The 13,748-nt window shown below is 41.5% G+C and overlaps 1 protein-coding gene across 2 annotated transcripts in view; it reads left to right on the top strand.

Moving 5' to 3' along the window:
• The first annotated feature begins 399 nt into the window (after nt 1-399).
• The window catches only part of PROSER1 (proline and serine rich 1), a 32,091-nt gene continuing 18,742 nt past the window's right edge, over nt 400-13,748 (top strand). The window contains exons 1-5 of one of the 2 annotated variants that reach the window (XM_077810674.1): nt 434-450; nt 867-1,198; nt 9,434-9,499; nt 10,490-10,558; nt 11,021-11,115. In XM_077810674.1, the coding sequence (XP_077666800.1) occupies nt 1,154-1,198; nt 9,434-9,499; nt 10,490-10,558; nt 11,021-11,115 (275 nt within the window). In that variant the 5' untranslated portion in view covers nt 434-450; nt 867-1,153. Of the gene's footprint in view, nt 1,199-9,433; nt 9,500-10,489; nt 10,559-11,020; nt 11,116-13,748 lie in introns of both variants that reach the window. The other variant, XM_077810665.1, reaches the window with a different exon arrangement.

Raw genomic sequence — 13,748 nt, 5'->3', positions numbered from 1 at the left:
CACGGTTCCTGCCTGGAAGACTGCAGCTTTGTCACGTGACAACAGGCGGCGCCTGGGCGTGTGTCAGTCACGTGACTTCGGACGCGGAGACGGTGCGGTCAGGCCTCCCTCGCAATTTTTTATACCCTGTTGCTCGCCTTTGGGGTTGTCCACTTGAGTGCCTGAGCGCAGGACAACAATGTCCGGTATCCAGGAATTTTTAAACACTCGATAGCAGTCCTTTCGGCAGGATGCTAGGAGCACAGTAGCTGGGGTTCTGATCGCTGCAAGAGAGAGGCGAGAGACCATTCCGCTCGGATTCAGGCATTCTGCTCAGTCAACTTCTGTTGGGGTTTCTGCCGCATGAGGGGTCGTCGGAGAGATACAATGGACGCAGGTTGATGATGTCATCGGCGTGCGATTCATGGACATTGTGGACCCCAGTGGCGAGGAGGAACCTCGTCGCTGATGGTTATTGCTTGGGCAGGGCGCTCTACAGCTCACGGGTGGCGGCGGCGGCGGCCCCGGGCTGAGGGTTGGCCGTGCCAGGGTCTGAGCCGGGGCCGTTTCCCCGGCGGCCTCCCCCGCCCATCGCGGCAGTGCCGTGGCTTTTGTTGCTGCTGGTAACAAAGAGCCGGGAGCTTTGCGGGCGATGGGCAGCGGCGGAGCCCGGGGGCTGCCGGGGCTGAGGGCCGCGCGCTGACGGGAGCGGCAAGAGGCTGAGGCAGTTGCACAGCCCTATCGCTCCGTGTCCCCGGCGGCACCTGAGCCAGGCGCTGCCCCGCGTCCCACCCCCCTTTCTACGGCCCCCTGCTCCCCCTGTTTCTTCTTCGTCCCCTTTCTCTCCCCGTCCTCACAAAACCATGTAACTCTTTTCCCCCCTTCAGTGTGCCAGTTCCGAGGCAGGGAGCGTTAATCCCCGTCTCCTGCTGAACAGTGCATTGGACCAAGCATTTATATTGTGACTGAAATCCGCACCGCTGTCCAAAAGTGTCGCATCCCCTGCCCTGACCCTTTTTCTTATTGAGCGTGTCAAAGGATTTTTTTCAGCTCTGTAAAGTGTCTCTTTCCCGTGCTTTTCTTCTACAATAAAAAAGACACTTCTGCAGTAAAGAGTCTGGCCTGGATGTATTTTTTCTTTAAATAAAAATCTGCATTGGATGAACAAGTAAAGATGGATAAGAAATCATTTGAGACCGTGCTTGATGAAATTAGAAAGGTAACTTATCTTTTTACATTTTTGGTTTAATTGTGTAAATGCAAAACTCCTTGCTGGAGTACAGTTAGTTAACCACTGTTTGCCTTAATTGTTGTTACTTCTGGAAGGCAGTAAAAGTCAAATTATTGCCCGCTCTTCAAAGAGCAGAATGATACGGTGATAAGACTTACTAGTTTTTGCTGAATGTAAACCAAATTTAGTCGAGATTCATCTTGTGTGGCATGTTTGCTTCCATCTGCATTCCTCATGGCAGAGAGATTACATCTCATGAGATTGTGTTGAAACTTGAATAGTTCATAAAAGGTTAAAAATATAAATGTATAATAGATTTTTTAAAAAGTGGGTTTCAACCTTTCTTCATTTGCAGACCTGTAAAAATTTTCAAATGAGGTGGAAATCTGAGTCTGCAGACCTCCAGGGATCTGTGGACCACATGTTGAAAACCACTGTTGTAAGTTTCAGAGTAGCAGCCGGGGTTAGTCTGTATCTGCAAAAAGAAAAGGAGTACTTGTGGCACCTTAGAAACTGACCAATTTATTTGAGCATAAGCTTTCGTGAGCTACAGCTCACTTCATTGGATGCATGTTGACAACTTTTCATGGACCTCTTAGATATAGTCAGCGGACCCCCAAGCTCAGAGGACCACAGGTTAAAAATCACTGTTCTAAATTATTTTGTTCTGGACTTGTAAGTAGCATATATTACATTGTATAGTTAAGGCATGAGAGTGAAAGACAGCAGACCTGCTTTAATTTTCTTGCTGTTCTAGAGTTCCTGTGCAGTCTCTATCTAGTTACTTAGGCCTTGTCTACGCTACGGGGGGAGATCGATCTAAGTTACAAAATTTCAGCTACGTTATTCATATAGCTAAAGTTGATGTACTTAGATCTACTTACCGTGGGGTCCACGCTATGCTATGTTGACAGAAGATGCTCTCACGATGGAAGATGCTCTCACATGGACTCCCCTTGCCCTTCTCGTTCAGGTGGGGTACAGGAGTTGACGGGAGAGCGATCTGCAGTCAATTTAGCGGGTCTTCACTAGACATGCTAAATCGACCGCCGATGCATCGATTGCCATGTGTGGATTCCCCGGTAAGTGGAGACAAGTCCCTCAATCTCTTGAAGCCTCAGGTTTCCTCAGTCTTTACATGGAACGAGGCATGCTATGGGACTTAGTTCGTTCATGTCTGTAAAATACTGTGAGATTCTTAGATGAAAGGTGTTAGGGAAGTTCAACATATTATAAAGGTTTCAAAATTAATGCTATATTTTGCATTTTGTACTTTTTTTAAAAAGTATGCGTAATCCCTCCCTGACTTTTGATCATGTATGAACAAGTTTTCGAACACTTTTCATTTGCTCAGAAAACTGGCAGGCATTTTAATATTAAACTGGATCATGCGCTATCAAAACATTTATGTTTGATACTGGCTAACTTTAAGTTGTTTAAATGGACTAGCCAGTTCTAAAACTTGTATTCTCATCCCAGATGTGATGAAGATTTAAGGAACACCAAAATGACCCATTTATCTTAGGTATATTTTAAATTTGTATCATTTTCTTCCTTGACCAGATTTAGGAAATATGTTTATAAAGTTGTATTATGCTAAAAATTCATGGGATAGAAGATAGTTGGAAAGTTAAATACTGCTACTATTTCATGTGGAATTCGACTAACACTGACATGTATTTGTCTTTATATGTAATACATCTTATTTTGATCTGTTTCCCACACTTTCTCTTTAACATACATTTTTACATCATAGGTGTTCCGTTTAGAATTGAGTTGTTTGTAAAGTGGCAGCAACATCCACATTTAAATAAAATTTTTGAGTTCAAGTAAAATTAATTCAGTATCTTAAAAGAACACCCCTAAAAGTTAATCACACATTGAATTAATTTGTTATCCCATTAGTCAAAGGCCCTGCCTAAACTGGCATTTTTTTAAAAAAATTTTGTTAATCTTGAAACCATAATTCTTTTAGAGGATATAATACTTTGAAAATAAAATTTTACTGAGTGCTAGTGACATTAAATACTTATTATGGATATGAGGCTAAATCTTTCCCAGCAAATACTTTTGATCAATGATAAAAGAAGAAATTCATAAAAAGTGCAATTTTAAAAATAACTTACTAGTTGGTTAAATTAAATTTGGGTCTCTAATCTTTAAAAGTAGGTTAAACGTTCTCTTGTCTGACAAACCGCTAGCCTGAAATGTTCTACTGGAATGTTCTGCAGAGCTAATGACAGTGATGATGAATTAATTGCTTAACTTGTTTGCCTCCATTTCCCAGTCTGTAAAATGGGATTAACACTTCCCAACATTAGATATGTTTGTGAGTCTTAACTCATGATTTGTAAGTGATTTCAGATCCTAGTATTGAAGGCACTGTAAAAATAGTGAAGTGGTATATATGTATATGAGAGAGAAACTAAGTATTCAGGGTGAACTTGAAATCTAGACAACTTTAAAAATGTATTGAAAGTAGTTTCAGATACTGTGTCTCTCCCTGAATTCCCATGTCAATTTTTGCAATTTTATTTTATTATTTTTAAAATATGTTCTCTCTGCTTTTCATTATGTAAAAGGTTTATGGCAACTCATAGAATCATAGAATAACAGAGTTGGAAGGGACCTCTGGAGGCCATCTAGTCCAACCCCCTGCCCAGAGCAGGACCAATCCCAACTAAATCATCCCAGCTAGGGCTTTGTCAAGCCTGACCTTAAAAGCTTCTAAGGAAGGGGATTCCACCACCTCCATAGGTAACGCATTTCAGTGTTTCACCACCCTCCTAGTGAAAAAGTTTTTCCTAATATCCAACCTAAACCTCCCCCACTGCAACTTGAGACCATTACTCCTTGTCCTGACATCTGCTATCACTGAGAATAGTCTAGATCCATCCTCTTTGGATCCACCTTTCAGGTAGTTAAAAGCAACTATCAAATCCCCCCTCGTTCTTCTCTTCCGTAGACTAAACAATCCCAGTTCCCTCAGCCTCTCCTCATAACTCATGTGTTCCAGTCCCCTAATCATTTTTGTTGCCCTTCGCTGGACTCTCTCCAATTTCTCCACATCCTTCTTGTAGTGTGGGGCCCAAAACTGGACACAGTACTCCAGATGAGGCCTCACCAATGTCGAATAGAGGGGAACGATCACGTCCCTCGATCTGCTGGCAATGCCCCTACTTATACACCCCAAAATGCCATTGGCCTTCTTGGCAACAAGGGCACACTGTTGACTCATACCCAGCTTCTCGTCCACTGTCACCCCTAGGTCCTTCTCTGCAGAACTGCTGCCTAGCCATTCAGTCCCTAGTCTGTAGCTGTGCATTGGATTCTTCCATCCTAAGTGCAGGACTCTGCACTTGTCCTTGTTGAACCTCAGCAGATTTCTTTTGGCCCAATCCTCCAATTTGTCTAGGTCCCTCTGTATCCTATCCCTACCCTCCAGCGTATCTGCCACTCCTCCCAGTTTAGTGTCATCTGCAAACTTGCAGAGGGTGCAATCTACACCATCCTCCAGATCATTAACAAAGATATTGAACAAAACTGGCCCCAGGACTGACCCTTGGGGCACTCCGCTAGATACCGGCTGCCAACTAGACATGGAGCCATTGATCACTACCCGTTGAGCCCGACAATCTAGCCAACTTTCTACCCACCTTGTAGTGCATCCATCCAGCCCATACTTCTTTAACTTGCTGACAAGAATACTGTGGGAGACCGTGTCAAAAGCTTTGCTAAAGTCGAGGAATAACACGTCCACTGCTTTCCCTTCATCCACAGAACCAGTTATCTCATCATAGAAGGCAATTAGATTAGTCAGGCATGACTTTCCCTTGGTGAATCCATGCTGACTGTTCCTGATCACTTTCCTCTCCTCTAAGTGCTTCAGAATTGATTCCTTGAGGACATGCTCCATGATTTTTCCGGGGACTGAGGTGAGGCTGACCAGCCTATAGTTCCCAGGATCCTCCTTCTTCCCTTTTTTAAAGATTGGCACTACATTAGCCTTTTTCCAGTCTTCCGGGACTTCTCCCGATCGCCATGAGATTTCAAAGATAATGGCCAATGGCTCTGCAACCACATCCGCCAATTCCTTTAGCACTCTCGGATGCAACGCATCCGGCCCCATGGACTTGTGCACGTCCAGCTTTTCTAAATAGTCCCGAACCACTTCTTCCTTCACAGAGGGCTGGCCACCTCCTCCCCATGCTGTGCTGCCCAGTGCAGTAGTCTGGGAGCTGACCTTGTTCGTGAAGACAGAGGCAAAAAAAGCATTGAGTACACTAGCTTTTTCCACATCCTCTGTCACTAGGTTGCCTCCCTCATTTAGTAAGGGGCCCACACTTTCCTTGGCTTTCTTCTTATTGCCAACATACCTGAAGAAACCCTTCTTGTTACTCTTAACATTCCTTGCTAGCTGCAACTCCAGGTGTGATTTAGCCTTCCTGATTCCATTCCTACATGCCCGAGCAATATTTATATACTCATCCCTGGTCATTTGTCCAATCTTCCACTTCTTGTAAGCCTCTTTTTTGTGTTTAAGATCAGCAAGGATTTCACTGTGAAGCCAAGCTGGTCGCCTGCCATATTTACTATTCTTTCTATCTGGATGGAACTAAAGGAAACCTCAGCTTCCTGTAGTGTTTTAGGTGTCTTCTACTACTTGTAACAATAGCGTAAAATTTTCTGTCAGAATTAATTTCATAGCCTTCCATTAAATAAAGTTCAGATTTTTGAGTTATATTTTAGAGATACCAACTGCTTTTTGGTCTAACTTAAAATACCTTAAATGCAAGTTTTATCATGCTGTTGTTACTCAGACTGTTAACAACTTCGCTCTAAACATGTGACTGAAGGAAAGGTTACCACTTTTTCTTGTTAGTACTGTACCTACAATCCAAGTCCCTTTCTAGTAAATTATTGATGAGTAGGCCCATTGACTGACTAGAACCACTTGTGTAAAAATTTTAAGACCAGGTCTGTACCACAGTGACAAATAATTCTTGTATCCTTTTATTATGAAACTGGAAATAAATAATTTAAAATGTGATCTGTAATTGAACAGCAAGCTATTTTGGCATGAATATCACTTAATTCTTTCCCTGAATATATCCTTTCAATTTCTTTTGTTTTCAAGGGGAGTTACCAATGTGCAGCATTGACTGCTAGTCTAAAGCTGAAACAATATCACTGATATTTTTTTTCTTTTCCCCAAAGAGTTGTGGCTTTAGAATGCCAGCTTCCAAGTGCTGGGGTGTAATTAAGGAAACAATCTAATGCTTGAGCTATATCTTGAGTATCTTATTTCTAACTGGAAAAGAACTTGAGCAACTGTGCTATGTGTCTGAGGCTCTGTCTACACTACAGCAGCTGCAGTGGTCAGCTGCGCCGTTGCAGCATTTCTGGTGAAGACACTCTGAGCTGGTCATCTTAATAACTCCTGCTTCCGTGAAAGGCAGTAGCTACGTAGGCAGAAGAAGTTCTCCTGCCGACATAGCGCTGTCCACACCAGTGCTAAGGTCGATATAACTTATATCGGGCAGGGATGTGGATTATTCACACCACTGAGTGATGTAAATTATACCGAAGTAATTTGTAGTATAGACATACCTGAGCATTTACCTGCAATCTCTGAAAACACAAACTAATGTATTGTTCCTTATAAAACTGTTCAGTCCTTTTAAAGAAGCAATCTTAGTCATTGGCTCACATGACACAAGACATTATCTTTATGCTGATGACTTGTAGATATAGCTTTGTCACTAACTCCTTCTCTCCAATCATATATCTCTCCTTGGATGTTTTGTCGTCTCCAATTGAATTTGCCCAAAACAGAAGTTCTTCATTACTATCAGCAACATGCCCGCCATTTCTCAGGCCTATAATCTTGTGACTGTTTGACTTCTTTTGCTCTCTTGCATATTAAGGCCATATCTGAATCCTCCTGCTGCTGCCTTCTCAGAACCTTCAAATTCCGTTCTATTCATTTCCATCCCTGCAGCCAAACCTTTTGGTTCAGAATCTCATCACTGCACTCTGGAACACATGTATTTGATCAGATAACTCTTTCCTTTGAATCCCTCCACTGGTCCCCCATCTGCTATTGCATTAAAATTAAGCTTCTTGTCACCTCCTGTAAATCTCTACGTAACTTTTCTTCTCTGTCAAGTTTCATGTTGCCAATCTCCACTCGTCTAGTGCTCTCAGCCTTGTTGACCCATTTGTCTTATTACACAACCATTTCTCTGCCTTCTTCCGTACAGCCCGCTATCCATATGACCATCCACAAGGCTTTTAAACTCCTCATTTAGGTCCCTTTGAAAGAACCACTTCTGCGGAGCTACTTACAGTGACTCCTGACCTTTCCCCTGACCTCTCTTTCCTTGCCAGTCTGTTTCTGTCCCGAGACTAAACTCCTTCAAGCACAGACCTTTTTTGACTGGTTGTACAGCTCCTAGGACACTGTGGGTTCTATTGTAAATAAAAACAAAGTACTGGGAGCAAGTTCAGAACTGTGTATTTTGAATAAAATTCTGAAACAAGGTTTTTCAGAAGTGTATAGATGTGTAATATCTTAAAATTTTATGCGATCTTCCTGGATATTTGGACACAGTAAATAAGAATCTCCCAGAATCTTTTAAAAACAAACAAACAAACAAAAAAGAGATACTGGTATCATTCTAAGGTCTGCAGCCCATTTCACTTCCTCTAAACATACCACATGTTATGATGATGTCTTGATTTCTGGAAATAACTTTTTAAATGGAAGCAGAGGAATAGGAATTTAGGAGTTCAGTAAGAATGCCGTTATTTAGTCCCAACTTTATGGGTAGAGATGAATTTTGTTTATAAATAGCTTGATCATACTAGAGTGGTATGGTACAGAGAGAGCATTTACTAATGTTGTAGTCCCTAGAGGCCTGAGCTGGAGGAGGTGTGGGGGGGAAGGAGGCTACATACTGTACACAAAGAGAGAGTTCTTTTCCTTTCTACCTTTTCCTTGACTTCTAGAGGGGATAAAACCAGAGTGATTATTTTTGTTATGGTTAAGTTAGATTTAACAACTTGATTGTTGAGTTTCACAACAGAATAGTTATGTTTGCTAGGTAGGAATGCACTGAAATAATATTGCCTCTAGTTTGAAGATCTTGTTACGGGCCGTAAGCTTGGACATCTAACAGATATCATATCAAAAAACATCTAATATAGAAATAATGGGTCAGTCTAGTGCAGTTTCTTTGTGCGGGCCCTAAAGATAGCATAACTTGCCCCAGGATTGTCTACCTAAGGTTGCGACACCCTCATGCAATGATGATCACTGAATATGTTTTTAGTTTTGGACCTTTGGAGTAGTTAGAGCACCCTTTGCTCATACGTGACCCCAAGACCTGGCCTAAATATTATAACTGCTCTTATGTAGTGATTTTTCACCTGCGAATCTCAAAGTATTTTATAAAAGAGGTAAGTATCATCCCCCTTTTATAGATGGCCAAACAGAGGCACAGAAGGATGAAGTGATTTGTCCAAGGTCTTACAGCAGATCAGTGGCAGAAGGTGGAATAGAACCAATCTCCTAAGTACCAGTCCAGTTCCATAACCACTGTGCCACTCTGCTTCCATATGTTTTGTACAAGTGTGTATTAAACATGTGTGACAGGAGAATCACATCATTTTCTAAAGCTAACTTTCATGACCATAATTTTAGTTATCATCAGCTTTATATTTCTAGCAGCCTGTCCCCAAGAAATGCCCAGAATGAGTGTGTCTAGATTTTTCATAAAAGTAACTAAAGCAAGATATACAACTAAGTGCCTTAAATAGGAATATATATAAGCTGCAGTTTGAAGTAATTAACTGCCATCTCTTGGTTTCAAGAGCCATTAGAGAGACAATATTAAATCCAGTGTATCTAAAGCTTGAAAGGAGGAGCATTATGGTATTCTTCCAGTCTGAACCTAAACAGAGATATGGTAAACTCTTTTACTTTGTTAGTTTCTTTTTATTAAGAAGTTCATCTTATTTATTTATTTATTTTAAATCTCCCTCCACTTGAAAATATTCACATAATTGTTCAAGGACTATTCTGTGGTATAGAAATATTTCAGTGTAATTGATGCAAACTTTTATGAGATTAGATATGTTTTTCTCTTGAATACATTTGTCCTGAAGCTGGTATGTTTTAATTGTTCTTTTGTCAACTAAATGCCTTTCTTTGTCTTTTAGGCTGTGTTGACTGAATACAAATTAAAAGCTATAGAATATGTGCATGGATACTTCTCTAGTGAACAGGTAATAATATTCAACATATGGCTATGTATTTATGGAAAAATTAAAATTCAGGATTCACTCTGTACATTCATGTACAAAGACAATTCCTCCTACTATGCAAAGCCAGGTCAGATTTCACTAGTTGTCTTTCTACTAATTTAGGAGATTTGTGACAAATTCTTTGTTACGCCAGTTTTAATCTGGAGTAACATAATAATGGGGTCCAGATTTTTACCAATTAATAGAGATCAGATTTTTGCTCTTAGCGTGTGAGAGGGAAATATCTACAGTTAATTATCATGGAAATCGGAACCTTAATGATGATGGAATATTTTGAACCTGTCTTTACTTATAAGCTTAGAAAATAAAGACTGTTACTTTGGTGCTAGGTAAAATAATGTTATGGGTTTTTGTGTGTGTGTGTGTATAAATTTGGATGCTATTGTTTTAAACTAAATGATTATAATCTTCTCTAAGGCTTCTTTTTTAAAAGTGTATAATACTCTAGCATGTGTGATATTTGATCAGGTATTTGTGTATATGAAAAGAAGACTATAAAATATGTTTATTTTAAATAATTACCTAAAAATCTACCTTGCTACCCGATGGGATTTTAAGGAATTAGATAAAACAAAAAATACACTGGATAAGAACCGCCATACTGGGTCAGACCAAAGGTCCATCTAGCCAGGTATCCTGTCTTCAGACACTGGCCAATGCCAGGTGCCCCAGAGGGAATGAACAGAACAGGTAATCATCAAATGATCCATTCCCTGTCATCCATTCCTAGCTTCTGGCAAACAGAGGCTAGGGACACCATTCCTGCCCATCCTGGCTAATGACTGATACTGTTGTGTAATAATTCCTGATCAGCTATCACCTATATGTGCACACAGTGCTTAGCAAAATGCCACCACACTCAATGACTAGAGTGGCCGCAAAGATATTTAACATTGTCAGCAAAACATATGTGTATATATAAGAGGTGAACTGTAGGTTTTTCTGTTTCAGATTGTTGAATTACTGAGATACTTTTCTTGGGCTGAACCACAACTAAAGGCAATGAAGGCTTTACAACATGTATGTTTTCATGGAGCAATCCTTGTCTCCGCCTGTTTCCTCTGCCCTTAATTTCCATAACCACATCTATATTCCCATCGCATGGGCATAGTTTATAATCTGTGTGCTTTCTTCTTCGCCTCTTTTTCTTCTGATGGCATCATGCTATGTAGCTTCTCTTACTCTCTGCTTCTATCGGGAGTATCTTGATTTTACTCTTTCTGTACCATATATCCTAGGGAATAATTTAGTTCTTGGTAATTATGACTAATTAATGTAAACGTTTTGGAATAGCATACAGTTTGCCAGAATTGGGGTTCTGTTATGTATTCAGCATTTAGCACTTAAGAGTACTGTTCCCCAGAGAGTGTAAGATGATTAATTGTTTATTGAAATTCCTGATAATGAAGATTTTAAAGTTACATACTGTACTAAAAATAAGTATACTGTCTTATTTTTTATTTTCCCTTCTTTTGTTGTCAGAAAATGGTAGCTGTTCCAGCATCAAAAGTGGTTAATATCCTTAACTGCTTCACCTTTAGTAAAGACAAGCTTGTTGCTCTAGAACTCTTAGCTTCGTAAGTATCTCTTTTATGTGTTGTATTTACCTATTGAGATGTTACTGTTTTTACTCATGTCTGAATATGTTGACAAAGGAAAGTTTCAGAGGAACCACTTTGGACAATTAAGGCAAAACACGTACTTGCTTTAAAATGATTTGGTGTTCATGAATGGAAAAAGTAATAGCTGTAGCTTGTAATAATGGAGATAGGTGTTGCCAAAACTTCCTAAGTTCATCTCTCTTGAACTGCAATGCCCCTGCTACCCAAGTGAAAACTGACAACTGTGCCAAACATAATGATATATTCAAAAGCCTTTTAGGCTATGTCTACCCAGCATCTCACTAGCAGCAGCATGTAGGGCGCTGTGTAGCTACAGGCTTCAGTGAAAGGCTCTGGCAGGGGGGCAGCAGCAGGGAAATGCCCCAGCAGCTCCCCCTGCCAAAGCCTTTTCCCACTGCCTACCCGCTGCCTGAGCGTTTCCTGCTGCGGCAAAGACTCTGGCAGCAGGATACTACACTGCTAAAAACAGCAGTGTAGAGTGGGGAGGTACTTCTTGGGCGTGTACTTACTGTGGTTGCTGGGAGACGGTAGGCCTAAGCCCACTCAAAGCCAAAGGCTTGCTCCCTCAACCACAGGAAAGGGGTCATTGAACCCAGGCCACAATTAAATACTAAGGACAACAAATGGGGGTTAAGAAAGAGACAGGAGTGAAACTTAAAGGTTCAAAGTTAAGGATCCAGAGGAGGAGCCCAAGCAGAGAATCCCCCAACAATTCCCTATGCTCCTCAAAGGTGTCTGAGGAGTCAGTGGACACCATCCAGAGGAGCTCTGCCTGGGGACATGATTGGACAAGGAACCAGAAATAGGTCCCACAGTAGCAGAGCACCTGCCATCCAGTTTCTTCCTCCTGGTATGATGGTTGGCCATCTTGGCCAGTACCAAGAGGAGGTTGATGAGGAGGTCTCGTGACTTTTTGTGGCGCTGCGGCTAGGATGTGCTAGGATAAACAAGTGAGAGGGAAAGTGAAGTAAGAGGTTCTGGAGGAGCCGGAAGAGGGACTACAGCCTGATGTACTCTATGTTAAATGCGTGCCAGAGTCTTCCTCTCACCGCAAAAAGAACAGGTGTTGGGAGTTCGTAAATAATGCCAAATACATGCCTGTACTTATGGCTCCATGGAGGAGCCATCAACTAATATCCTCAGCAAGCCGTGATACCGGAGTGGGGTACAGGCTGGTCCACCGAGGTTCCTCACCCTCCTCAGGTGTCAGCAGGTCCTGGAACTTGGTGTTGGGGCAGGACATAAGGGCGAGGAAGTGGATGGTATGAAGTATGTGTACAGATGTTTTCTGGGTGCCGTTCGGAGACAGACCAGCTGGATGGTATTCAGCCTATTCAGGTGGCTTGTTGGGATGGGCAGGGGCCTAATGACCTAGAGGGCCAGGGTGAAAGGTGGGTGGAGAGCACACTGCTGCAGGACCTGCTCAAGAAAAGAGAAGTAGGAGACTTTGGATGTATAGAGAGCCATGTAGGGTACAGACCCTATGGATTCAGGTGTGTCTTTACTCTACATTTGGGGACTCTTATATTGTGGTTCATAGTGTTAAAGCCTATTTGAGCATTTCTTAATATGTAAATTCTTGATATGAGCAGCTGTTAAAACAGGGAATATTAACACCATAAAAAAATGTACTAAGTTCATGTTATGGCTGTTGTACAAACTAACAAAACAGAAAAAAGTTAAACTTGATCCACTTTTATTTTACACCATTGTGCTTATGTGTGGCTGATAGCTTTGATCAGTACCCTGATGATCCCATTTACACCACATTTTCCTCTATCAAGAAATCTATTTTAATGGAAAGTAACTATCATCGTAGTTGTTCGCTGCTATTAGCTCTCCCTGCTGCTAGTCTGGAACGTCTGTGACAGCAGTGTGGCTGGTGCTACCAGGGCCGTTAGGCAAAGCGGTGACCCCTGGTATTGGAGTACCTGCTGCACTTGGAAATGTTAGTTGTCTGCTGTATTTCTTTATTTAAATTTTGTGACGTGTGGAGTGTTTCACCACCACTCCACAGCATGGAGGTAACTGCCAAGAGCTGCTTCTTCTTTGATCCTGGAGGAATGTGTTGCCAGGCCGCCAGATGGTGGAGAGCAGGAGCCTGTGCCAAGCCTGGTAGCTGCAGCCTTGCTGCTGTGACATGAATTGTTCGTCAGTTGGAGTGAGAGCTGCTAATGTGAACTATGACAATAAACTCAGGGTTTACTCATCCTTTCAACATGGCTGTTTTGGCCACTCCGAAGTTCCAGTTTGTATTTTCCTGTGTATCGTATTAATTTACAAATAATTGAGAGACCCTATTCAAGATATAAGCACTGGTGGCATATGTAAGGTTGAGTTCATTTCTTGACCTGTAAGAGGGAGAAATCAGGTACTACATAGGTTTAATAATAGTTTGTGCACAGACTAATTAATTATATTTTCTTGAGTATATTACTGAGAATTGTTTGAACAAATAATGCACTATTCAAAAATGATTAGCATATAATATTCCAGGAATGTCACTCTGTGTATCACTGTGAAGCCTAAAATACCTGGGTAGTCAATGTAAAGTCGTGGAAGCAGCTACAAGAGAGGTGGGCAAACCA

This window comes from Eretmochelys imbricata, chromosome 1, assembly GCF_965152235.1.
Source record: "Eretmochelys imbricata isolate rEreImb1 chromosome 1, rEreImb1.hap1, whole genome shotgun sequence".
NCBI classification, from domain to species: Eukaryota; Metazoa; Chordata; order Testudines; family Cheloniidae; genus Eretmochelys; species Eretmochelys imbricata.
The sequence above is the reverse complement of the archived record's forward strand: the minus strand, read 5'-3'. Positions and strand labels throughout refer to the sequence as shown.